This window comes from Caretta caretta, chromosome 21, assembly GCF_965140235.1.
Source record: "Caretta caretta isolate rCarCar2 chromosome 21, rCarCar1.hap1, whole genome shotgun sequence".
NCBI lineage: Eukaryota > Metazoa > Chordata > Testudines > Cheloniidae > Caretta > Caretta caretta.
This window is the reverse complement of record NC_134226.1, coordinates 1,484,788-1,510,563: the sequence shown is the minus strand read 5'-3', so window position 1 is coordinate 1,510,563 and position 25,776 is coordinate 1,484,788. Positions and strand designations below refer to the sequence as shown.

Sequence of the window (25,776 nt, the reverse complement as noted above, 5' to 3'; positions counted from 1 at the left end):
TAAACATCCATATTTTCCACTGATAAATTGCCTTTGTCATCTGAAAGTTACCTTACCTCCCTTTTCAAGTGTAACATACTCAGCCACAGTCCTGCAAAATATAGTACCAGCTGTTTGATGGAGTTTGCTTCCATGGATTTATTTGTATTTTAAATGTCACTTTTTACATTTTTACTAATTTTCATTGTACAGAAAATAGCTTTGCATAAACAATTTACTACAAAAAATGACCTATGTCATCGTCCCTTTATGGTGTGAGATGGAACAGTGGATTTAAAGGAATCCTTTTCTCTGACAATATTAGTCCTATGACTGACTTACTATTTATTGGAAACTAGCAAAGTCACCAGCTGCACTTACAGCATAACAATTTCTCCTAGGGAGGTGGCTTTAGATTCTTTCCTCATACCATTTGTAGATTAACCTCCCCATAACAAGATCTCACATTCCTTCCTCTCAACTGGTTTTCACAATCAGTCCTTACCCCAGAGAGCCATTTACTTCTTTGTCCAAGGTTCTGTATCAGGAGTGTTACATAAAAGGCACCTATCCTTTAAGAGGCTGTGCATTAGAATAGGGGAATCTTCTTCTGTTCCACTTTTACCACATCTGACTTCTACTTACCTGTGTAACAAAGGTAAGGTACTATAGAAGTAGAAAGCACTAATATTTTCCAGAATGCTTTAACAGCCCTATTGACCTACCTTGTCAAAACTAACCAAATCAATACCAAAGATTTGAAGTGTTATATGTAAATTGTTAGTCTTGTGAAAAAAGTGTTTATATACTGATGGTGCTTTACAGAGCGAGCTGTTGTAGAGAACAAGTGTTACCATATTCCCTCTAGGAGAATGCTTTGCTTGTTCTATTAGGGCTTATCAATCAAGAATAATGAGGAGTTTGAAGAACACTTAATTATATGAAAACTCTAGTCTCTCCTGGTGCGTGCAGCAGAGTGGCTTTAATGTTGCTATGCAACTGAAAGTTTAACTGCCAAGTGCCCTTAGAGGCAATCTGTCTTGGGTGGACTGACCTTTCATGAAAGGCTGCAGTTGCACAGAATAAAGGTCCAAAGCAGACTTGGCCTCTCTAGCCTAAAGGCACTTATTTGAATGTTTTGTTTACTTGAAGCTACTATACACATGCACTTGTCTATCAAATGGGGCACTGGAAGAAGACTGAAAGAGGAACAGGGATCTGCTCTAATATGTAAAGGCAGACAGCAGAATTTTAAACTCTACTCCCTCACCATCCAAAACCTGCAATGTTGTTCTGGACAGTTATTAGGAAAGTGAGTCCTCTTGTCAAGGCCTTAACACCCTATTTTAACAAATGAAGAGCTTATTTAGATCTTAAAGCAGTAATTGGGAGTCATAATACTGACTGACTGCAGTGAAATTACAGTCTCATGTTAACAGAGGAAATGGAGAAGCTGCCACATCAAGTTAGTTGTGTAACAGAGCTGACCTGCTGCAGTAACTTATCTATCCATATAGAAATAGGCTTTAACAGGGCCACAGACACAAGCTATTGTATACAGAATCCCATATAATTGTTTTCCTACTGTTTTGAGGCCCCTCCAAAATGTGTGGCTGCTGCATACTTTAGCCCCTACTTAATATGGAAATGCCCTTAGAACAGTGTCACTCTGTTGGACAAAACAAGTTTTGTTTACTTAGTGTGCAAGGCCTGGGCTGCCCTCACAAGTTAAACTAGTTTATTCTGTAGGCTCTGAAACTAAGCAATGTAAGAAAACATCTTTGATACATAAAGAAATATGCCAAAATTTAGAACCACCTCTGTCTCAAGCCAATGTCTTGCTTCTATCCAGTGTCCTGATGATTTGATAATCCTCACAGCCTTGAGGGCAGGCTAGTTCATGGTTTGATTTTCCATAACTGAAAACAGAGGTTAGGAATTGGTATTTATGAGAGACTTCAAATAAAAAAGCAAAACAAGAAAACTCTTGAATAAATTACAGCCATTGTAAAAAAGAACATGCAGCTGCTAGTCTTTGAAAGACTGAGTAAAATGCATATTACATAATGGTTTAGGTATGCTAAACTGGGAATTGGTCCTGCTTTGAGCAGGGGGTTGGACTAGATGACCTTCTGGGGTCCCTTCCAACCCTTATATTCTATGATTCTATGCTAGTAAACTAACAATTGAGGCAGCCAAAAACTTGTAGTTTTAGGACTGTCAAGCACACAAGCAGGTTTTTGGGGTGTAGTAATCTGAATTTATTCAGTCACCATTCCTGCTGTCTTAACACATGAGTGGGTTTGCCCTAAAACACAGATAAGAGGGGGAACACAGGTGAAGCAACTGTACTAATGACAGTAAGTTAGTGGCAAAACCAGAATTAGACCCAGGTCTTCCATAAGTCAATTGGGTACCAGTCTCCTAGAACATCCTCCTTGCCATCTCAAATGGCAGCTACACTTACTCTGATATTGAATCCAAGAAGATCACTTATAACACCTGAGATGGCAGACAGGATCACAACTCGTGTGATGTTGTAGATTAAAGGGTTCATAGTCAGGCCATAGAGTCTAAATGGTGTGTCTAACTCCTGTAATGAGAAAATGGAAGTTAGATCTGGACCCAGTTGTAGTCACCAACAACATTTCCAATTACTCTGATAGCCTGCTATACCTCAGACAGACTTCTGCCAACCAGACCCTGCAAAATCCATTGGGTATATTAGATAGGCATCTCTGCCTCCTCAGGGCTGAAGAATTTCACTGACCCTATCATAGAGCTTGAAAATCTTCCTTATGGCAACACTTAGTAGGCTGGTTAACAGTTTAGAATTTTAACTCTGGGGAGCCTCCTGTAGGTGTCACCAGGCTCCTTCCCATCCTGTCTAGTAATAAATGACTGGAATCCTAAAATTCTGCTGAGGGAGAATGAGGAAACAAGACAGTACAACCGGTATGACAAGTCAGTTCTCCACCTTCTTATGCACATTACTACTGTTAACAGCCAGCACCTCAGTCATAGATAACCCTATTGTGCGAGGCACTGTATAAAGACAGTGTCCTTTACCCCAGAGAGCTTACAGGCTAAGACAGACAACAGATGAGAATACAAGGAAGAAATGAGATGACATTGGTCAGCATGACAGGCACTGACTGATCTCACACTAGTGACCTAACTGTCTTTTTTGGTAGGCAACAAGAGTTAAGGATAGGAACTCACCTTCAGTAGCTTTGTAGACAGTTTTAAAACATTGTTCACTAGAGAGAGCTGTTCTTTCTTGTTTGGCTTCTTTTCCATCTTTAAGTATAAGTTGATCTGTGACAGAAACAGGTATTAGAGCAGATTTTACATTCAATCACTTCACCCAAGTCACAGCTGTTTACAGCACAGGGACCAGTCAGTTGTGAAGACCTACGCAAAAAAGTCACTACCCTGCCCATGGAATGGTGCTTACTTGCAGTTTAAGTGCAGCAGTAATAGATTAACAAACATCCAATTTTCCCCAGAGTGATAGGGTTCTTCTCACCCCCAGCTATCAACCAAAAAATGAACAACATTTGGGCCTGGATAACTGGCTTTTTTCTTTTAAGCCTGCTGTAGGAGGAGCTGCTCTATTATGAATAAAAAAATTCAAAGGGGTCTTAAAAAAAGCACTAAGCTGAAATGAGGGAGGAGTTATTTGAACCACAAAGATCACTTTCATACTAGAAAACAGAGTACTTGTGGCACCTGAGAGACTAAAATTTGAGCATAAGCTTTCGTGAGCTACAGCTCACTTCATCGGATGAATTCAGTGGAAAATACAGTGGGGAGATTTATATACACAGAACATGAAACAATGGGTGTTACCATACACACTGTAACCAGAGTGATCAGTTAAGGTGATTACCAGTAGGAGAGCAGGGGGGGAACCTTTTGTAGTGATAATCAAGGTGGGCCATTTCCAGCAGTTGACTAGAACATCTGAGGAACAGTGGGGGTGGAGGGGGGAATAAACATGGGGAAATAGTTTTCCTTTGTGTAATGACCCATCCACTCCCAGTCTCTATTCAAGGCCAGTCCTTGCTTACAGACAGCCCCCCAGCCTGAAGCAAATACCAGCAACCACACAACAGAACCACTAACCCAGGAACCTATCCTTGCAACAAAGCCTGTTGCCAACTGTGTCCACATATCTATTCAGGGGACACCATCATAGGGCCTAATCACATCAGCCACACTATCAGAAGCTCGTTCACCTACACATCTACCAATGTGATATGCCATCATGTGCCAGCAATGCCTCTCTGCCATGTACATTGGTCAAACTGGACAATCTCTATGTAAAAGAATAAATGGACACAAATCGGACGTCAAGAATTATAACATTCAAAAACCAGTTGGAGAACACTTCAATCTCTTTGATCGCTCGATTAGACCTAAAAGTTGAAATTCTTCAACAAAAAAACTTCAAAAACAGACTCCAACAAGAGACTGCTGAATTGGAATTAATTTGGAAACTGTACACACTTAACTTAGTCTTGAATAGAGACTGCTGGAAATGGCCCACCTTGATCATCACTACAAAGGTCCCCTCCCCCGCTCTCCTGCTGGTAATAGCTCACCTTAAGTGATCACTCATTACAGTGTGTACGGTAACACCCATTGTTTCATGTTCTCTATGTATATAAGTCTCCCCACTGTATTTTCCACTGAATGCATCCGATGAAGTGAGCTGTAGCTGTAGCTTTATGCTCACATAAATTGGTTAGTCTTTAAAGTGCCACATGTACTCCTGTTCTTTTTGCGAATACAGACTAACAGCTGCTAGGATACTAGAGAACAGTAAGCCCATGGAGGGTGACCTGCAGCTGAGATACCTGTTCAGTGAGCAGGATTGAAATATTACTATATTTTTTGTTGGTTTCAGAGCCCAATGATGCCAGGCGCAGTAGAAAAAGGAGGAGGGCTGTTTCCCAGATGAGGAACTCCCAGTTGTAAGCTGCATTCAGGAATGTTTTATGCCCTTTTAAAACCTGTATTAAACAAAACAATGAAATTGGCAAATAAACTGAAATGTTCCTATTCACCTACCATAAACACTTCTATTCAACACATAGAAGCAGCTATGGCCTGTGTGACCACCATAACATCTATCAGCCAAAGCAATTTGCCACCCACAAATACATGAATAAAGGTAGGACAGTAATTAAAGTGAAGACAGACCAGTTTACATCAGCCTGATTAATATATTAATAATCATTCTCTTTATCCCTGCTATCTGATAGCTAGATACTCTGAAGAGTGCTGCCCAATGTAAATGCATTTTGATTATTAAAGGAAGTGATTGGATGAGTCTTTCCCTCAGCAAACGACACTGGATCCCAACATTACTACACTCAATGCAAAGCCAAAGTTGAGAAGGGCAGTTAACTAGCAAAAGCATAAGCATTCATCTGCAGCACAATGAAACCGTTCTGCAAACTGTTGCTAACAACTATACTTAACTACAAAAGGAAAAAAGCCTCTCTGAAACCTATTTAAGGACTAAAATCCACCTTCAAAGCAGTTACCAGTTATACTTGACAGGAATTTTTCCACTGGCTTTTTATTGCTTACAAAACATAAATGGGAGTCTCACCTGTGCACAGCATATGAAAGCAATTGATAGAGCCAATAAAAAGATTGAAGAGACAACTACATCCACAGATCGCTGGGGTCCTCTCCTCTGTGGAAACAAACGTTTAATCGAATCTGAGAAACCTTTTGAATTTCAGTAAAATATAGCAATAGTTTTTCGCTACCCAGGAAAGAGTTGTAATATCCTCAACTCCAGCTTCTGCACCTGGAGTCCACCTGCAACCTTCCACCAACTTTGTTTACACCATTTGCTCTAGTCTGTTAACATTTAAACATACTTGCACTCGTTGGATCATGACTTGCCTTTAGATAGGAGCGCAGTGATAACCAAATTTTAATATTCTCCACCTTCTTGAGTCTGAAGTGGGGGATTTCATACTTCCTGGCTTTCCGGGCAGATGTTATATGACTAAAAAGTTTGGCAAACAAAAAACGCTGCAAAGAAAAGTGCGTCAGTAAAGAAAATCCACATTGATATAGTCCAATGTTAGCTTCCATAGGGTGCTTAATATAATATGTACATTAGTTGCTAAACAAGTTATTTGTGCTTGCCAGTGGTTGGAATAATATTCCTGTATAAGAGGAAACCATGACAGCTTTAATAAATGAGAGATACTAAAGGATACCACTCATCCCAGTATACCATATCTATATTAACAGTAGCAAACTGGCAAAACTGTTAACCACATTCCCCTGTGGAAGGATGTGATAGATACAAACACACATCCTTATGACCTGGGCCCATCAGAGGATTTGTCTTCAGGCCAATCAAGTCCAGCCAGGCAGCTGTAGTCTTCACCAGGAAATAATGAATGTGACCCCAAGTGGGACACTTATTTCTCATTCTAAGAGAAGTCTCATAACTAGGCTTCACAGTACAGGTAGGGCTAATACCTTTTCCTAGATTGCTCCAATTTGCCTCAGACTTTTAAGATAGCAAGTACTTAAAGGTTAATTTCCTTTCAGCAGTACAGAGAAAAAAACCAAGCTTTAAAGACTAATTCACGGTGGACATTAGTCTTTGTATCTCAGGGGAAGAGACCTGCCACAGCACCTCAGGTATAAAGATATCCCAGCATTCCCCAGTGTCTTACTGCTCCCAAACATGTCTCAGCAGCGGCTTTAAGAGGGGAAGCAATGACAGCAGCTTGAATGTTGCAATAGAAATGTATATGTTCATGAAAGGTAACAGCACATTTAGACAAACCTGTTTGTATGTTCTCTCAGCAACACACATCATAAAGAAAAACATCCAAGTCAGGCAGAGACGCTCAAGGAAGTTAATCACAGCCAAGACAATGACGGGGGTGATGGTAGGAGCCCCACAAAAGATATTCAAAAGTTCCTTCACTGAAATGGATTGCAGCTGTTCAAGATTCTTTGTATGGAAGAGCCGGTAGAGGAAAGGAAGACATGCTAACCCAATGGTGACAACGTTTCCCAGCATCTGATAGCCTACTCCCTGCTGATAGGCATTAACCTGGAGAATAGGCAAATATCATTAGCACTATACAAGCTACAACTAATTTTTAAAATTACTGTAAGTACAATGTTAAACACCAATAGGGAAAATCCTCGAATTCTAAAACTCGGTTAGGCAACCTGTATGTTTAAGTACATACGTAACCTCCTGCTTCACTAGACATGTTTAAAGAAACAGTATTTGAAGTGGCTGTAAGATAAAGTTCAGCCATTACACACTTCATCTCTCTACTCACTAAACTCGGTACACAGCAAATGAGCAAGATTAAACCAGAAAACATACTAGAAAGAAGTTACAATGAAAAAGTGAAAATCCAAAAGTGTGACATAAAACGATTCCATATTATGACATCACTTCCTCCCCCTTAGAATGACCTGTCCATCCCCCCTTCTCCATAGCCATCTCACCTACCTTGAGTAGGAATCTCACTTCTGAGAAAGGGAAAAGAGTGACCAAAATACAGCAGCAGCCATGAGCCACTAATTTTAATTGCACTCAAAAGCTTCCAGCTCCCTGTCCCTCAGAGCAGGGAATGATGTCAACATGACGTAAGCATCTACTGATGAAAGGCACTATGTAAGAGCTAGGTATTATTTTACTGTTATTCTTAGACCAGGAGTCATACCCTCTGCTTTGAATTCATGTATTTTCTTAAATCCCTCTGCAACTACTAGTTAAGAGTATTTAGGGCCATCTTTAAAAAAAGGTACTTGGACTTGTACTGTTTGCAGATACATCACAATTTAGGGCATTTCTACACTATGTTATGTAAAGCAAATTATGTAAGCCTATGCACTACAGCATTCCTCCTGCTGCTGTAACTTGCTCACTACGCCGACCTAGTAAATCCACCTCAGCAAGATGCTTTAGGCATAGGCTGACGTAGTTTGGGGAATGCACTGTCTGTATAGACATTTACTTGCATCCACCTTTTGTCTGTCAAGGTGTCTGACAGCCAAATCCATGAAATTGACAATGTCAATTTCACTGCTGGTAGGGTTCTTGTTTTGAAATTGAGTAGGGGGAGTTCCAGTTGTGAGCTCCAGCTGTCAGCATGAGAGCCTGGAGTGTGGTTTCCCTGCAGAGCTCCCACCTGGGCTCTCAGCTCCCCACTCTGCAGGGAGCTTGCTTCATGGGGAGTGCAGAGCTGAGAGCCTGGGTGGCAGCTGGGAGCTCTTCCTGGAGCTTAGGTCAGTGCGAGTAATCCTGGTGAGGAGACACCGCTGACAGGAGGGTAGTGTGGACAGGAAAACTAGTAATTTATTGCTGGGGCTGTAAATCAATCTAACATAAGTAGACTTAACTCTGTAGTGTAAATATGCCCTTAGAATGGGGGGAGGGGGAGAGGAATCAATCCTTACTCTGCTCATGATAATCCCGCTGATCTCCAGCACAGACATATCCACCTTCTTGCACTCACTTCCTTCCCAGATCAGGGCACTTACTTTTGCAGATGCAGGGCTCGTATTCTGAAGCCAGAACAAATGGTTCTGGAGAAGAAAATGCAACACTGATACAACATACTGAAAACATTTCTCAACTATCTACAGGAAATGGTTTCAAAATAGGCAGCATTTTTACTGAAAATGTTTGAATACAGTTTTAAATTTCAACATTTAAACTATAAGCTATTCAAGGAAAAACTATCTGCATGTATATCCAACAGCATCTAGCACAAGGCCCTGATCCGGATTGTGGCTCTGAACATAAGAGCGGCCATACTGGGTCATACCAAAGGTGCACCTAGCCCAGTATCCTGTCTGCCGACAGTGGCCAATGCTAGGTGCTCTAGAGGGAATGAACAGAACAGGTAATCAAATGATCCATTCCTTGTTGCCTATTCCCAGCTTCTGGCAAACAGGCTAGGGATACCATCCCTGCCCATCCTGGCTAATAGCCAGTGATGGACCTATCTGAGAATTTATCTAGTTCTTTTTTGAACCCTGTTACAGTCTTGTCCTTCACAACATCCTCTGGCAAAGAGTTCCACAGGTTGACTGGAAGCTGTGTAAAGAAATACTTCCTTTTGTTTTAAGCCTGCTGCCTATTAATTTCATTTGGTGACCCCTAGTTCTTGTGTTATGAGGAGTAAACATCACTTTACTCCACACCAGTCATGATTTTATAGACTTATCATATCCCCCCTTAGTAGTCTCTTTTCCAAGATGAGAATTATTAATTATTAATGACAGGTTTCAGAGTAACAGCCGTGTTAGTCTATATTCGCAAAGAGAAAAGGAGTACTTGTGGCACCTTAGAGACTAACCAATTTATTTGAGCATGAGCTTTCGTGAGCTACAGCTCACTTCATCGGATGCATCCGATGAAGTGAGCTGTAGCTCACGAAAGCTCATGTTCAAATAAATTGGTTAGTCTCTAAGGTGCCACAAGTACTCCTTTTCTCAGTCTTATTAATCTCTCCTCATAGGGATGCTGTTCCATGCCCCTAATCATTTTCTGCCCTTTTCCAATTCCAATCTCTTTTCTGAGATGGGGTGACCAGATTTGCATGCAGTATTCTAGATGTGGGCATACCATGGATTTATATTAGAGGCAATATGGTATTTTCTGTCTTATCGATCCCTTTCTTAATGATTCCTAACGTTGTTTGCTTTTTTGACTGCTGCTGCACATTGAGTGGATGTTTTCAGAAAACTATCCACAATGACTCCAAGATCTTTCTTGAGTGGCAATAGCAAATTTAGACCCCATCATTTTATATGTATAGTTGGGATATTTTCTAATGTGCATTACTTTGCATTTATCAACAGAATTTTTCTGCCGTTTTGTTACCTGGTCACCCAGTTCTGAGAGATCCTTTTAACTCTTCAGTCTGCTTTGGACTTAACTATCTTGTAGTTTTATCTTTAATACCCCTTTTTCCATATCATTTATGAATGTTCAATACTGGTCCCCATACACACTCCTGGGGGACACCACTATTTACCTCTTTCCATTCTGAGAACTGACCCTTTATTCCCACCCCTTGGTTTCCTATCTTTTAACCAGTCAGGGATCCATGAGAGGACCTTCCCTCTTATCTCATGGCAGCTTACTTCACTTAAGAGCCTTTGGTGAGGGACCTTGTCAAAGGCTTTCTGAAAGTCAAAGTACACTATCCTGTCCACATTCTTGTTGATCCCCTCAAAGAATTCTAGTAAATTGGTGAGGCATGATTTCCCTTTACAAATATACTGACACTTTCCCCCAACAAATCATATTAATCTGTGTGTCTTGTCTGAGAATTCTGTTCTTTATGATAGTTTCAAACAATTTGCCTGGTAATAAGGTTAGGTTTACTGCCTGTAATTGCCAGGATCACCTCTGGAGCCAATTTTTAAAAATTGCCATTACATTAGCTATTCTCTAGTCATCTGGTACAGAAGCAGATTTAAATGATATGTTAGAGTAATTCTGCAATTTCATATAGAATTCCTTCAGAACTCTTGGGTGAATACCATCTGGTCCTGGTGACTTATTACTGTTAAATTTATCAATTTGTTCCAAAACCTTCTCTAATGACACCACAATCTGGGACAGTTCCTCAGATTTGTTATCTCCCTCACATCCTCAACCATGAAGACTGATGCAAAGAACATATTTAATTTTTCTCCAACAGCCTTATAGCAGTGGTCACCGACTGGTCAATCATGATTGACTGGTCGATGCCGGAGGATCTCCCAGTCGATTGTGATCTCCAGCTGTGCAGCGAGGCTGCTGCTAAGACTGGCTTCCTGCCTGCCCCAGCCCCATGCCGCTCCTAGAAGTGGCTAGAGCGGCCCTGCAGCACGCTGCTCCTGCCTGTAAGCACCACCCCCTCAACTCCCATTGGCCGGGAATAGGGGGCTGTGGGGGCAGCATGCAGAGCCACATGCTGCCCACCCATCCCTCCCCGGGGCCACAGGTGCGCATTGGCACTTTCCAGGAGTAGAGTTAGGGCCGAGGTAGGCAGGGAGCCTACCTTAGTGGCAGACACATTGCGACACCAACTGGGAGCTGCTAGAGGTAAGTGCTGCCCAGTGGCAGGCTGCAATCCAACTCTGCTGCCCCCTACTGGAGCCAGCACCCTGTACCCCCTCCTGCACCCCAACACTCTGCCAAGCCCAGAGCCCCCTCCTGCACCCAAACTCCCTCCCAGAGCTTGCACCCCAATGCTAAGCCCAGAGCCCCCTCCCACACTGCAAACCCCTCAGCCCCAGCCCAGAGCCCACACCCTCTACCGAACCCCTATCCCAGCCTGGTGAAAGTGAGCAAGGGCGAGGGAGAGCAAGTGACAGAGGGGGATGGAATGAGTGGGGCAGGGCTTTGGGAAAGGGTCAGGGTAGATCCTGGGTTGCCCTTAAATTCAAAAAGTGATCTTGGGCTTAAAAGGTTGTAGACCACTGCCTTATAGTCTGATTACTTCTTTAACATCTCAACCAGTGGGGCCACTGGATGATTTAGCAAGCTTCCTGCACCTGAGGTACTTAGATTTTTGTTGTTACTTTTTTAGTCTCTGGCTAGCTGTTCTTCAGATTCTTTTTTGATGTTCCTAATTATATTTTTACACTTCACTTGCTAGAGTTTATGCTCCATTCTATTTTCCTAAGTAAGATTTTACTTCCATTTTTTAAAGGATGCCTTTTTGCCTCAATTTTTTACTTTATTTTTTCAGCCATGGGGGCACTTTTTTGGTCCTCTTATGTTTTTTAATTTGGGGTACACATTTAAATTGAGCCTCTATTATGGTGTCTTTAAAAAGTTTCCATGCAGCTTGCAGGGATTTCACTTTTGGCACTGTATCTTTTAATTTGTTTAACTTCATTTTTCTGTAGTTCCCCTTCCTGAAACTAAATGCTACCGTGGTGTCCCCTCCCCGGAATGTTAAATTTATAGTCACATTTATAGTTAAATTTATACCAAGCGGTTCAGCTATATTCACCTCTTGGAACAGATCCTGTGCTCCACTTAGGACTAAATCAAGAATTGCCTCTCCTCTTGTAGGTTCCAGGACTAGCTGCTCGAAGAAGCTGTCATTTAAGGTGTCAAGAAACTTTATCTCTGCATCCCATCCTGAGGTAACATGTACCCAGTCAATATGGGGGTACTTGAAAGCCCTCATTATTATTTTTGTGGCCTCTATCTCCCTCAGCATTTCACAGTCACTCTGGCTGCTATTACTACTAATAAAGGGATATTACAGGCACTGAAGACTGAAATGCTAGATCCAAAGAGTGATAAGCTATGATTAGTGCATATGCACTCCCCTGAACTAGGAGAATATAAATAGTATCTTCCCACTTAAGTTTTAGAGGCTATGTTGATGCTTTCGTAGCAAGCATTGCTGGGATCCTGAATTTCCACACTATTTCCATCGGGATAGTTTTGCTACATAGAATCAGCGTTCAAGTCTATATGCCAGAGCATTCCTGCATCCTGTCCAATGCAGCCATCATTTATTTTTACGTTCATATTTAACTAAGACAGCCAACCAGAGTCTAGGTACTGATGGTAACTTTTTATAAATCCTAAGCAAGATAATTATCTATGCTCATCATTGAATTTTACAGAAATGTCCATCTGCTAAACTGTGTCCATCCTCAGAGGAAACAGACACTAGGCCATGGCTTTTTTATTCCTTTTGACCTGGCAAAGGAAACTTCTAGCAAGGTGTTTGCACAAGTTACAACTACAGAATTTACCTCCTGTGTTATTTTAGAGGGTACAAGCTACATCAAAAGAAAAATATTTCATAGGCTCCTCTTTTATTGCAAGTGGTTGAACAGACCTGTTGGAAAACATCCTCTTTCAGGTCCCGTTTACTTCCTTTTACATTCCCTTCCTCGCTGTCACTGGTGTAGGAAGAACGGCACTCAGGCCCATGAAGCAGGTCATCCCAGAGCATGTCCTCTGTCTCAGAGTCATGGCGGCTGCTTTCAGAATCTCTCCGAGACACACTGCAGCTCTGGGACCCACCGCTAAAACAAGACCTTGATTCCTTTAAAGGAAAAGGAGAAGTTACTTTTGTAAACTTCCATACGAAGCCTTCAACTACAGAAATCAGCTTTTAATCTTCAAGTAATATGTTCTCAAGCCACGCTGACAAGCTAGAACAGAAAGGGCATTTCTACACAGGGATGCTTTTGCAACATGAACTTACAGCAACAAACTATTAATGTTTTCCCACCTTCAGAATAACATGCTAATTTCATGAAAACTCTGAAGGCCAGGAAAATGGAACCAGAATTTAGAACACATTTTAGTCCTCATTGTGGGACAGAGTTTAGTGAGAATTTATACAGCTGGAGAGGAGACTTATTTCTTGATTTCTATGAAAAATAAAATTTTTAGAATGATGCCTGATGTTTACTCCAGTACAATGTTATCCTCCCAACAGCCAAGTCTCTAATGAATAGTGATTAGAGGCCTCTGAGCATGCTGCTGCTGCCAGTAGAATTTCATAAACTGAATGAAAAGTCCAAAATTCAAAGCACTGAAAAGGTACAAAAATTGCAATTTTTAAAATGGTGTCAGTTACAAAGCTCGTTAAAAAAATCAACTCTTACCTGGAGAACACAATCTTCATCTAAATTCTTCCCTGCTTTACAACCTGGAAATACTATAATCCCAAATACACAGTTGAGGGCCATGGAGTCTGCCTGGTGGTAATTCCGAATGGTTATTGGCCAGTTGTCTAAAACACATTTAGCCTGTCTCCCTTGGTACTGCAGCAACCACTATGCCTTTCAGACTATGCAGCCAGTAGACAATGGGGTCAAATGAAAGCACTTCACATTGGAAACTAATCTCACACACTTGTTTTGTGCTGTAGTCTATTATGATCCACAAGCAGGGAGTATTGTGTCATATATGAATGCTCACAATTTAGTTTTTTGCAGATCTGACCATAAGACAGGGCTGTATAAAAGTATCAACAGGGGAATAACGAGTGGAAAACCAAGATAGCATTGAGTGTGACAGCCCAGGATTCCTAGAAGACTGCTTAAAGCTCTGAAATGAAGACTGATCGACAGCTTCGCTCCTCTGGAACTGTGAACAATAAGTTAAGTCTGTCTGTGGAACACAGAACCTTCTCAGAAGCTGGTCCAAGACTGTGAAACTAACTCCGCAAGGAGCTAAGGACCATCACAAACCTCTCCACTTTCTGTTCCAAGTGCAACACATAGCAACAGGTATATTTAACAAAACAAACTATCAAAATAAGACATCACTGCACACACTTATCCCTCTGGGCAGAGGGAGAGAGAACAAGTGATGTGTAGTCACATGCTCAATGCACTACTGGAAGTCATTCAGATACTACAGTGATGAGCACTGTATAAAAACCTGAATAGAACAGATGTACCACTCTGCCCACCTTAAATTATGCAAAGGTCTCTGGTATTTTATAACGCCTACCTGACTAAAGGCTGTTGAGTCTAGTTCGGATTCTACCACACTATCGGACTCTCTGGTACCTTTAATGGCTTGATTGACCTGTCATAAATAAAAAAGGAAAAGTTAGTTGACAGCCAGTAACAGTAAACTTTGTGGAATCTTAAGGTAACCCAACAGAGCTACCTCTGAAACCGACTGGTTTGAAGTAGTTAGAGGTTTCCTATTCTTGTCTTCATAGCTATTGTCACTGGAGGCCCCTTCTACACTTCTGCGTAACAAAATCCTCTGCGCCATGGCTTCAGCATCCTCCTCACTTGACAGCTCATCAGAAACGCCACCCGTATGTGTGCAGCCATCCTGGAAGAAAAGCAGCCATCTAAACAAACTAGAAGATGGGCTAATAAAACTAAGCAGATCTGCATCAAGCGGAGTATCTGGCCAGTATTACCATTGCAATGTTGTGGTTACCAACAGTGTGAATTCTAGTCTAACACCTTAGCCAATGAGAGAGAAATTACATCTACAAGTACAAGCAGAATGAGGAGTCAAAGAATCACACAAGTTCTGCAACTGATGGGCCAGGCCTGTCTCATTGCAGCAGTTGAAAGAGGGGGAGAAACATCCAACCTCTCCAGCAACTAAAACAGAAAAGGAGATAATTCAATTCCTGGTCTCCTCCCCCTTCATTTCCATAGCCTGATGCCTCAAAGGCCAGCAACATCCACAAGTCTGTGTGTAACCCTGGGCATAAGACGTGACTGTTGTCATGAAAGCTGTGCCCCCATCAACCAAGTCTATTCCCTCCCCGAATGCCTCCATGTATTAGAGACTTTGGGAGCAATGCTGTTTCCTTCACATGTTCTTGTCTAAGTGACTCACCAATCCCAAAGCCCTTCACTTTAGTGCTTACATAGATAAAACAAGACTTTGGTTTTTAAAGTCACATACAAAAATTCCATCAGGTGAATCTGAATCATCTCCCAACAGAAGGGCAATGCACTGAATTGTTTGCAGGGCAGATGTTTTACATGGTAGAATTTTGAATTCCATTCACTTTTAAATCAGCAATGGATTTCCATAATCACACCATCCAAATAAACAAGCATTTTCAGTATAAGGAGGCCTCCTTTATTCTTCCCACAGGTTTCCATATTTACCATATTTGTGTTTTATTGTAAGTTAAAATGGAGTTTATATTTACATCTGACATTAAGGTGCCAGCACCAAGTCAGTCATGACTGAAGAATCAATGCAGAAAGGACTCAATCTTACCCGATGACTCTTCTCCCCATCTGAAAGTCTGTCTCTCTCTTTGAAATGCAGCAGCCTATATTCGGATCTGGAAAGTCTGTGCTTAATGCCACTATACACAGAGCTCACACCACTTTCTGTTTCAGTCCCTTTATCAGCTACCAATTTCACCCTCCTTAACCTGGGGAATCAAAACGCAACAGAATGGTCTGACTTCAGAGCAAAGCTCTTGAAAGGATAATGTCAACTTACTCTGTCACTTGCCTGCCTGGTGCAGCATTAAGCAATAGCTGAGAGGCTACAGAATTCTCAATTTCAGGCACTTCACAGCCCTGTCTCAGAGGGAACAAACCTACTCCATTGTCGAATGCCAGCTCCCAAGTTTCCTACAGATTCTAAATCCAGGGGGAAGGCAGCATTCAGGAGTAATTAAGTAAAAAAAGTAGTTAAAGGAGAAACTAGGTACCTTTTTAAATAGTAACAAAAGCTGACAGCTTAGATCAGAGGTTAACAATCAGAAGAGTAAGTTTCCAGATAAAAAACAAAAACTCAGCTGGGAGTGGGGATACGAGGGATGAACCCAAATAGTGCATCTTCCTTTTCCCTGATTTTCATTATGTCTTCAAAAATACTTTAAAAAATTATCTGATCAGGTTAAACAAAGGGTAAATTGACTTAACTGAGCAAGGCAAGGTAACTAAATATGGGACCTAAGGGGAAGTGGAGTACCTACGCTTAGGAGGGTCACTCACACCAGCTGGAGAGAGCCTCTAACACTGCACAATTGTGTTTCTAAAATAGGCTACCAAAAATGATCCCCTATCCAGAATAAGGACAAATATACGGACTCCTAAGACGACAGACTTCCTCCGGTGGCAGTGTTCCTTGGGTTTCATTTAAGAGCAGCTGTAACTTGTGCAGCTTTGGAATGTGTGACTTCATAAGCGTTCTGTTTTCTGAATGTTCAACTGTTCGTACACTACCATTACAAACACACACACCCTCCTGGTGCAGCATACACACCTCCTACGGAAGAGCAGGCCAAACAAACTGTTGATAATGGATATAGGTTCCAAATGTTTATCTCCTTTATTGGCTTTGTCAGAGGAAGACCAGCTGCCAGCATCTCTGCTCCCATCACCACCCATAGGTTTGCGGAATTTTCTATTTAAAAAACAGAGTGTGGAGAGAATTTAATTTGCAACAAAGCATCTTTATACCCTAAAAAACACGTACCAAATCCATACACCACTCTAGCTGCTCTGTCAAATGAGTCATGCAGAGACTGGGGTCAATCCCCCTCAATATGCACAGGTAATTTTTACTAGCATCAGCTGGAATTATGCTTATGTCCCCAGGGGGAGAATACACACTAGTACCACAAAGGATTTAAGTGGAAAATTATACAAGATAAACATATGGAAAAACAGTCTCTGTGGAAATGTCATAAGGGTAGTAGTTACAGCCTCTCTCTCAGCAAGAAGGCTGCACTGAGACTGACATTGGGCCGTTTTAAATTAAATAAAAAGAGCTGCAATGTCTCCATACAAAATAAGGGCAAGAAACATCCCTCAGAGGCACGTCATCCTTTGCCCCCTCTGAAGGTGTGTGAGAAACCACTCCCTTAATGCAAGTGTAAAACACTGGTCAAGCTCCCAAGGCCATAAGCGTGATGTCATTTGTGGAGCACACACCACTGGCCACAGAAAGAAACTGGACCATCTAGGTTTCATTAGAAGAACAGTCCAACTGCAAAGCATAGAATAAAGGGGATGTAACATGGCCGGACTTCCTGACAGAGTGATAGCACTTATGAAAGCTGTGAAAGGGGAAAAGAAGGTGGGCTATCCACAATCAAGCATATGGTACATATCATATCCCTGCATTTTACAGTCACATAAGATGTTTACTTAAAACAGCAGCAAACGAGACCTTTATCCAGTAAGGTAGTGGTTCCCAATCGGAGGTTCGTGAACCCCTGCGGGTTCGCAAAGTGTTAGGGGGTTCTCGGGAAAAAATTCCCGAATGGCAGACAAAGCTGTCCCTAGGGACCCCAGGTAGCACGGGGCCAGCAGCCTGGAGCCCCTGGACTTCCAAGAGCTAAGCAGATCAAAGCAAGCATATCTATCACACTGAGGAGATTTAAACTTCAAGACTCCTTATAAGAAATGGAAAGGGAGGTCAATTTTTTTTGCTGTTTTTAAAATGAAATAGGCAGCTAGTATTATTTTTAAAATTATTATGAAGAACAAGTTTAAGCTTCGTTGTAAAATGCATTGTTTGCCTGGACTGCTCAAGACCTGAATGCTTGTGTAGGAGGAACGTGTAAAGGAGAAAATCCCAGGAAATATTCATTTTTAGAAGGGGGTTCGTGAGACTTGACATTTTAGTGAAAGGGGTTCACTGGTTGTTAAAAGTTTGGGAACCACTGCAGTAAGATAATGTATCATATTACCCTGATTCCTACAAATGCACACAATTAGTGCGATGTTTCATCTCACCTCCTCCTCCTGCTGCTGCCGCCTCCATTGGTTCCTGGGGGTTTGTTGATCTGGGTGGACACAATCTGACAGTGAACAGTTCCCATCAGTAGCATAAGGCACATTGGTCCAATGATTTCACTTGCACTTGCAACAGGTATCATGAAATACAACATGACAGCTATAACTGAAAAGGAAAAATTGGATCAAATGCAAAAGCTACACTGGGAATTTCCTACCTAAGGGTAAAAGGGGCATGTCTCAGTTTTATTATTGTCCCAATGATTAATTTTGTTCACTTTAAAAGCTTTTGCAGATATTAACTCCACCCTCATCTTGTTATGTGGCCCTTGTACTACTTCTCTGAAATTCCTTCTTTCTTTGCAATGTGATTTGTAAGTATATTAAAACAAAACAGAACCACAAAAAGGATCAAAAGTGTGTGTCAAAAATTACTTTCCTCTGCCAGAATGTGGTCTATGAAAGCCATTTACAATCTTCAGAGGATGCAGTTCCAGCTCACTTCAAGAAATGACTATTACAGAAGCTGGACTGATACAAAGGGGAGTTGCACGTCAGGATATACAGTACCTTCACTAACTAGGTTCTTTGGCAAAGAAGGGTGGAGTAGGCAATTTCTCCACAGAACAGATCTAGCATGTGCGGTGGCAAAGCAGGTTTCCCCCACCCTGTGGCCTCATTTCTAGCCTGGAAGATCATCTCAAAAGGAGGCAAGGGGAGACCAATCCCAGCATGAAGGACCAGATGTCAAATATTCCTGGAACTGCATGGAAAAAATCCACAGGGACCAGGACAACAGTAAAAGGCTGCTTAAATTCAGATGTTTTAAGGCCAAAAGGGACCATTATGATCATCTAATCTCCTGGGTTTAACAGGCCAGAGAATTTCACCCAGTGATTCCTGCATCAAACCCACACCTTCTGGTTGAGCTAGAACAGGGCTTCTCACACTGGGGGTTGGGACAGGGGGGGTCATGAGGTTATTACATGGGGAGGTCACAAGCTGTCAGCCTCCACCCCAAATCCTCCTTTGCCTCCAGAATTTATAATTGTGTTGAATATATTTTAAAGCGCTTTTAATTTATAAGGCTGGGGTCACTCAGGCTTGCTATCTGAAAGGTGTCACCAATACTAAAGTTTGAGAACCACTAAGCTAGAACGTATCTTTTAGTACAAACTAAAGTTGCCTGAACTATGGTGCCCTCAGCAGCTTCAACAGAATGTATTGGAAATGCTAATCCCTTCTTACCTAGATGCCTATACAATGCTGCCCTTCCCTTCCTTCCCCCACCCCACACACAAGAGAACTTCCCTATCTGTAAAATGGGGCTAAATTCATTAACGCATGTGAACCGAAGCACAGACTGAAGAGGTCTTCCAGGGGGTACATCAACTCATCTAGATATTTGCCTAGTTTTACAACAGACTACATAAAAAGCACTAGGTAAATCACTACAAACTAAAATTTCATACAGATGACTTGTTTATCCTGCTCTATGTACCATACATAGAAAAGTACAGTATTTATATTCTAATTGATTTATTTCATAAGTATATCGTAAAAGTGAGCAATTTTTCAGTAATGTGCTGTAACATTTATGTATGTCTGATTTGGTAAGTAGTTTAAGTGAGGTGAAACTTGGGGTACACAAGACAAATCAGCCTCCTGAAAGGGGTACAGTAGTCTGGAAAGGTGGAGAGCCACTGGATTAAATGACTTGTCCAAGGTTACACAGGAAGTACTGGACAGGAATTTAACCCAGATCTCTCTCAATTATATGAGCCCTGGTAAACTGCTTCAATCACAAGACCATCCTTCCTCCCTTTTGCTGAATCAATGTAAGTCATTTAAGCACCCTTATGGTAGGTCAGAAGGTGGAACCCAAGAAGCATGCTGCATGGAAAGCTGTGCAGTGTCTGCAGATAATGCTCAAACACTTCAGAGTTGCCTCCTTACCATTGCAAATGGCATTAGTGAACAAGAAGAATATCATGTTTTTTATAACCACAAATAAAAGATTATGGCACAGCACCCTCCAATGCTTACCTTGCATGAGGTAAAGCACCAAAAGCCACATAAAAATACGCTGGGATGTAACCTGTATCCACCAACGGCTGAATAATGGAAAAAACACAACCCGCACAATCCCCTTTCTAGTTAGTGACGTCCACGGGATTTCAGGCTTGGCTTTGGCAAATGTGGAGCCTTGAAAATAAATAGGTACTTCAAATGGGAGTTATAGCTAATGCTTTACTTGTAACTAAGGCTAAGGTTTTGTAACAGAGGTCATGGAAATCACAGAATCCATGACTTCTAGAGACCTCCCTGACATTTTTCCTTCAGCCCTGAGGCAGCAGGGATGGAGCTGTCAGCCAGCAGAGGCTCTCCTGCAACTCCCAGCTGCTATTGTGGGAGGACCCCACAGCTCCCAGCCACCAAGTGCAGACCCCACAGCTCCAAGTTGCTGCCAGCTGCAGGGGAAACCCTGCACTCTCAGCCACCACTGGAGCCCCAGCAGCAGTGGGTGCTGGACCCACCTCCCTCCCCATTTTGTCCCCAAAAATCAGGGACAGGTCACAGGCTTCCATGAATTTTTGGTTATTGCCCATGACTTTCATTAAGTATAACTGATAAAATCTTAGCCTTACTTATAAACTTCTTCCCTAGTCAAGGCCAAACTCCCTCTAAAATGCAGTATAATTTGAAAAGGGAAAAAACTGAAATGTCAGCCACTCACCAGTTCCTTCAATCCAAAATCATATGAGCCCCTTCTCCTCCTCTTAGCCCACTTGCCCATTCCCAACTATCTATTTTACGTAAGCTGTCATCCACAACGCAAACCCACAATGACCACCCTTCACCACCACCCCCCCAAAGACATTCTCTACAACCTCAGCCCTTAGCTGATCATGCTGTGGTTCCAGCAAGCCTCCAGTCCCTCTGCCAGGTGTCACACTCTGGGCCTTCTGGGTCCCCTAATGCTAACTTCTAGCACTGCTGACTCATGATCTAAATAGCTCCCCTTTCAGAAACCAAACAATAGTATTAAATTATGTCAGATCTAGGTAAAAGGTAAGACATTCCTCCTCCCACCATTGCATAAAGCAGAAGTGTATGTCACATTTAACCTGGGGGCATTTGATACAACCTCTATTATTCAAAGGATACCTACCTCTGATTAAGTCAACATCTATCAGGTCAGGCTGTATGTGGCCCTTTTTTTTGGGTTTGTTTTTGAAGCCCTGCAAATTTAAAAACAAAGGATTAATTTTTGTTGTGAATATGAAAGACTGTCTGCATTTCCTTTATTCTGATCTCTCCAGAAACCATGATGATCTCCAGTGCTAACATCAGGAACCTCATTCAGTACTCCTAGTGCTCTTCTGGAGACAAGTTTATTAGTCAAAGATCCTAGTTATATTTGTTTATTTTAGCTCTTACTTAATATTTATTTTGAAACAAGAGCTGCGCCCTGCAGGAACCACAGTTAGAGCCACTATTTCCATTTACTGGGGGTAAACAGGAAAGAGGCCAGTGCACCTGTGATTGGTCAGCTGACTCCCAGTTAATCTTAAAAGAGGACACCTGAGCCCTAGAAAGGAGATAGGACAAGCCAGATACAGGAAGCATGGGTAAGAGCTGCCTGAGACTCAGAGACCAGAGCAGCACGGAAGAGCTGGCAGAAGTTGCTTGAGAGAGCTTCAGGAGACCCAGTGGAGAGACCTGAGCTCAGATGGGAGCTGTAACAGGATTACTGGTAAAGAATTACCAAAGCTGGAAACCCCTAACAAATGGAAGGCTTGGGCAGTGACCTCTTGGAAAGATCCAAATTCACTTGCAGGAGGGCAGATTGGCAATGACATCACTTGTTAAAGGGTATAAAAAATAAACTAAGTGTTCATTGCTAATACCTGCCTGACCAAGTTGGAGCTGACCAATATGGGTCTAAGCAGCCCTGGGTTTAGCCAGTTTGTAAGTATCTTGATCAAACGCTTATAAATGTTTTGTTACTGTTTGGATGTAACAAATTGCTTATTTATTAGGCATATTTAGAGAAACAGGATACATTCCATTCAGCTTTTGGATTTAATAAAGGAATTTGTTAAATTAGAGCCGTGGTAGTAGCCTGCATAGACACCAACACTTGCCACTAGTCATTGAGTAATATCTGAAAACAGACTCTCAGTTCTTCAGGGCAGGGACTAGGTCTTTTCATTTGTTCTATAAAATACCTAGCACTTTTGGTAGTGTATAAAATAACATTCAGATGGATTTTTCTCAAAGACAAACTACTGTACCCTAAGTACACCTAGGGCCTGCAGCGCCTTTCATTGCTGGTCTTCTGGGATTTGCATGAAGCAGAACTGGTGCAGCCACATCACAGGGAGCCAATAAATGGCACGGGACAAAGAGCAAATTAAAGGACAACTTAAATGAAAAAGTTACCTTCATCTCAGTCTGCTCTATAGACTTCTCCCATATCTGTTGGTCATAGGCTCCAATCTGGAAAAAAATTCACATCACAACCCTTTAATTTACAACAAACCAAAACAGGGTTGATAAAATTTGATTTAACAACCTGATTTTTTTAAATTTAATACAGGTAAACTTAAAGTTAAATTTGAAATGACAACCTATGTTAAGACCTAAAATTACCAGTCTATTAAAGTGACAAATATAAAAATATTTAGTACATATTTCCTTCCACATTTTTTAAAAAGTCACTACTGAACTGCTGAAAATCACTGGCTAACCGGTCCAAGTGCTAAACCAGCTTTTGACAGCAGCAGGCTCTTCTGCAGGCAGATAGATTTTCTTCATTTCAGTTCTAGTTCAAGTTCAGTTTAATGACTTGACTAATTCATTTGAAATTAAGAAACCAGCTGGGAATTGAAAAAGCAGGAAAGCTTGTTTTCTTAGGTGTGAGAGAAGAAGATACACTAGTTATAAAATCCTGAACTACAATCAGTTCAAATACTTTAACTCAACTAGTTATAAATTCAAAATCTATTTTGATTAAAAGAATTAGTACCCAACAAATTAGTTTTGTTTAACTAAAAACAATTTAAATGTTTTGTGCATGAACAATTTCTGATCAAATAGAGCTTGTCACTAATCACAATTCAAAATAAATCTGGTAAACAAGTAAATGAGGTAAACTATATAACAGCTTAAATGAACATGTATAGATGTAGCCTAGCCTCCTGGCTTGCAAAGAGAAGCACCAAATGTAGCATATGTAACTTTATTTCTATTTAATGGTTATATTTAGTTGCAAGTAAACATTGTAATGCTTACAAATTAGAGCATACCTTTCCTAAAGAAAGGTAAAGAATTACAAAACAATTAAAATAAATTACTGAAAAATCAAGACTTCCTTCTTAAATTAAATGATTAAAATAATTCACTAGTTTAAATCAAAACAATTTCAATCAACCCTGCCCAAAAAACCGCAAAGAAAAGATTAGAGACCATTATACATTAAAGCAGGGGTTCCCAAACTGGGGGTTGGGACCCCTCAGGGAGTCACCAGGTTATTACACGGGGAGGTCAGAAGCGGTCAGCCTCCACCCCAAACCCTGCTTTGCCTCCAGCATTTATAAGGGTGTTAAATATATTAATGCTTTTAATTAGCAAGCCTCTGAATGCGACCCCCCCTTACTATGTGAAAGTGGGCACCAGTACAAAAGCTTGAGAACCACTGCATTGATGTATGTATTTTGTAGCTCAAATATCACTTTTAAATAACTTAAAACAAAATGTCATTGTGCACAGTGTAAAATTTAAAAAACAATGCTGCAAACGCAGTATTTTTTTCAAGATATCTGGGAGCTGGAAACATTAAACAAAACAAGCATGCCTTGTGCTATTATAAACAAACATTAATAGTCAGGTTTCAGAGGAACAGCCGTGTTAGTCTGTATTTGCAAAAAGAAAAGGAGTACTTGTGGCACCTTAGAGACTAACCAATTTATTTGAGCATGAGCTTTCGTGAGCTCCACCGAATCCATCTGATGAAGTGAGCTGTAGCTCACGAAAGCTCATGCTCAAATAAATTGATTAATAGTCACAACCACCACAGGGAGACAGGTGTCCCCCATCCCCCGTTTACGGGCTGAGACAATGAGACAAAGGGAGGGCCGGTGATTTGGCCAAGCTCCCTCTCCTAGCAAAGCTGGGGCAGAGACGGACGCTCTCGCTCAGCACCAGGAAGAGCAAAGGGGGGGTTGCAAACTGCAGGGCTGCCAGACGGGCGCTCTTCGCCCTACGACTGACCTTCTTTTGGTACCAGGCGATGGCATCTCTGCCACGTGCGGCCATGTGGCTCCCCGGCCCGCGCCCAACGAGTGACCTAGAAGGGAACAAGGCAGCGCGCTGCCTCACACACGCCAGGTCCCGACGCGCGGAGAGGAACTGGCCGGGCGGGCCGGGACGCGGCTGCACCCGGCGCCGGAGCCATCTCCGAGGCGGGCAGAGCCCAGCTCCGAGGCCGCGCCCAGCGGCCTCCCGCCCCGCGGGACAGAGCCGTGCGCCCGAGGGGTGGGAATGACCTTTGCTCCCCGCCCCGCCCTCGCCCAACCCCCTCCAGCCCCTCGCCCTCCCACGCCCCCCCCGCCCCGCCCCCTCGCCCCGCCCTCCCACGCCCCCCGCCCGCTCCGCTCGCCCCGCCCAACCCCCTCGCCCTCCCACGCCCCCCGCCCGCTCCGCTCGCCCCGCCCAACCCCCTCGCCCTCCCACGCCCCCCGCCCGCTCCGCTCGCCCCACCCCCTCGCCCTCCCACGCCCCCCGCCCGCTCCGCTCGCCCAACCCCCGCCCCACCCCCTCGCCCTCCCACGCCCCCCGCCCGCTCCGCTCGCCCAACCCCCGCCCCACCCCCTCGCCCTCCCACGCCCCCCGCCCGCTCCGCTCGCCCAACCCCCGCCCCACCCCCTCGCCCTCCCACGCCCCCCGCCCGCTCCGCTTGCCCAACCCCCCGCCAACCGCTCGCCCGCCACAACCGCTCGCCCCCCCGCCGCCCCCCCGGCCAACCGCTCGCCCCCCCCAGCCCCCGCTCCTGCCCCTCCCATCTCTTCCCAGCCCCGCCTCTCAAGGGCAGGTCCGGCTCCAGTCTGCCCCCCTCGCGGCCCCCCTCACCCCCAGCCCAGCTCCGGCCTCGCCCCACGCGCAGCCCGGCGCCCTCCCGCTGCGGCTGAACGTCACCATGGAGACGGCAGCCTGCGGAGCGAGGCGAGGGACAGCGCGCGAGCCCGGATTGGGAAAACGGCTCTCGACTGGCTCTGCCTGGCTCCCCCACGGCCCGCAGCGGCCGTCGAGCCGAGTCACCGAACGCGCTCGGCCGCAGGCAGCGCCAGCCGAACGCCGACCCAGGCTGTCTCCCCAGAGCGCCGCCGGCGCCTGGCCCGACTCACCTGCGTGGCGGGCGGGGCGGCCGCAGCCCCCAGCACCATCGCCCCGGGGCCGCAGTGCCTCAGCCCCGCCCACCGCGAGGGGCCGGCGGCCGTTATTCCTTCAGGCCGGGCGGGGCGGGGCCTCGAGCGGGCCCCCGCGCCGCTACTTATGTCC

General features: G+C 43.4%; 1 protein-coding gene across 5 annotated transcripts; it reads right to left on the bottom strand.

Annotated features, from left to right (window-relative positions):
• Positions 1 to 99: 99 nt before the first annotated feature.
• On the bottom strand, positions 100 to 25,776 carry PHTF1 (putative homeodomain transcription factor 1). 5 transcript variants are annotated; one of them, XM_048827003.2, is made up of 19 exons: positions 25,623 to 25,776; positions 24,490 to 24,565; positions 22,660 to 22,716; positions 21,386 to 21,455; positions 20,260 to 20,418; positions 18,214 to 18,379; positions 16,736 to 16,876; positions 15,734 to 15,893; positions 14,645 to 14,818; positions 14,483 to 14,560; positions 12,852 to 13,061; positions 8,446 to 8,574; positions 6,809 to 7,081; positions 5,905 to 6,036; positions 5,603 to 5,689; positions 4,842 to 4,997; positions 3,202 to 3,297; positions 2,447 to 2,572; positions 100 to 1,898 (listed from the first exon to the last, which is right to left on the bottom strand). In XM_048827003.2, exons 2-19 carry the CDS (start codon positions 24,532 to 24,534, stop codon positions 1,878 to 1,880), a joined length of 2,280 nt encoding a protein of 759 aa, XP_048682960.1. In that variant the 5' UTR covers positions 24,535 to 24,565; positions 25,623 to 25,776; the 3' UTR covers positions 100 to 1,877. The 5 variants fall into 5 exon arrangements, with proteins under 5 accessions (XP_048682960.1, XP_048682961.1, XP_074977956.1 ...); XM_048827004.2 differs by lacking the exon at positions 25,623 to 25,776 and adding an exon at positions 25,414 to 25,546; XM_075121855.1 differs by lacking the exon at positions 25,623 to 25,776 and adding an exon at positions 25,348 to 25,365.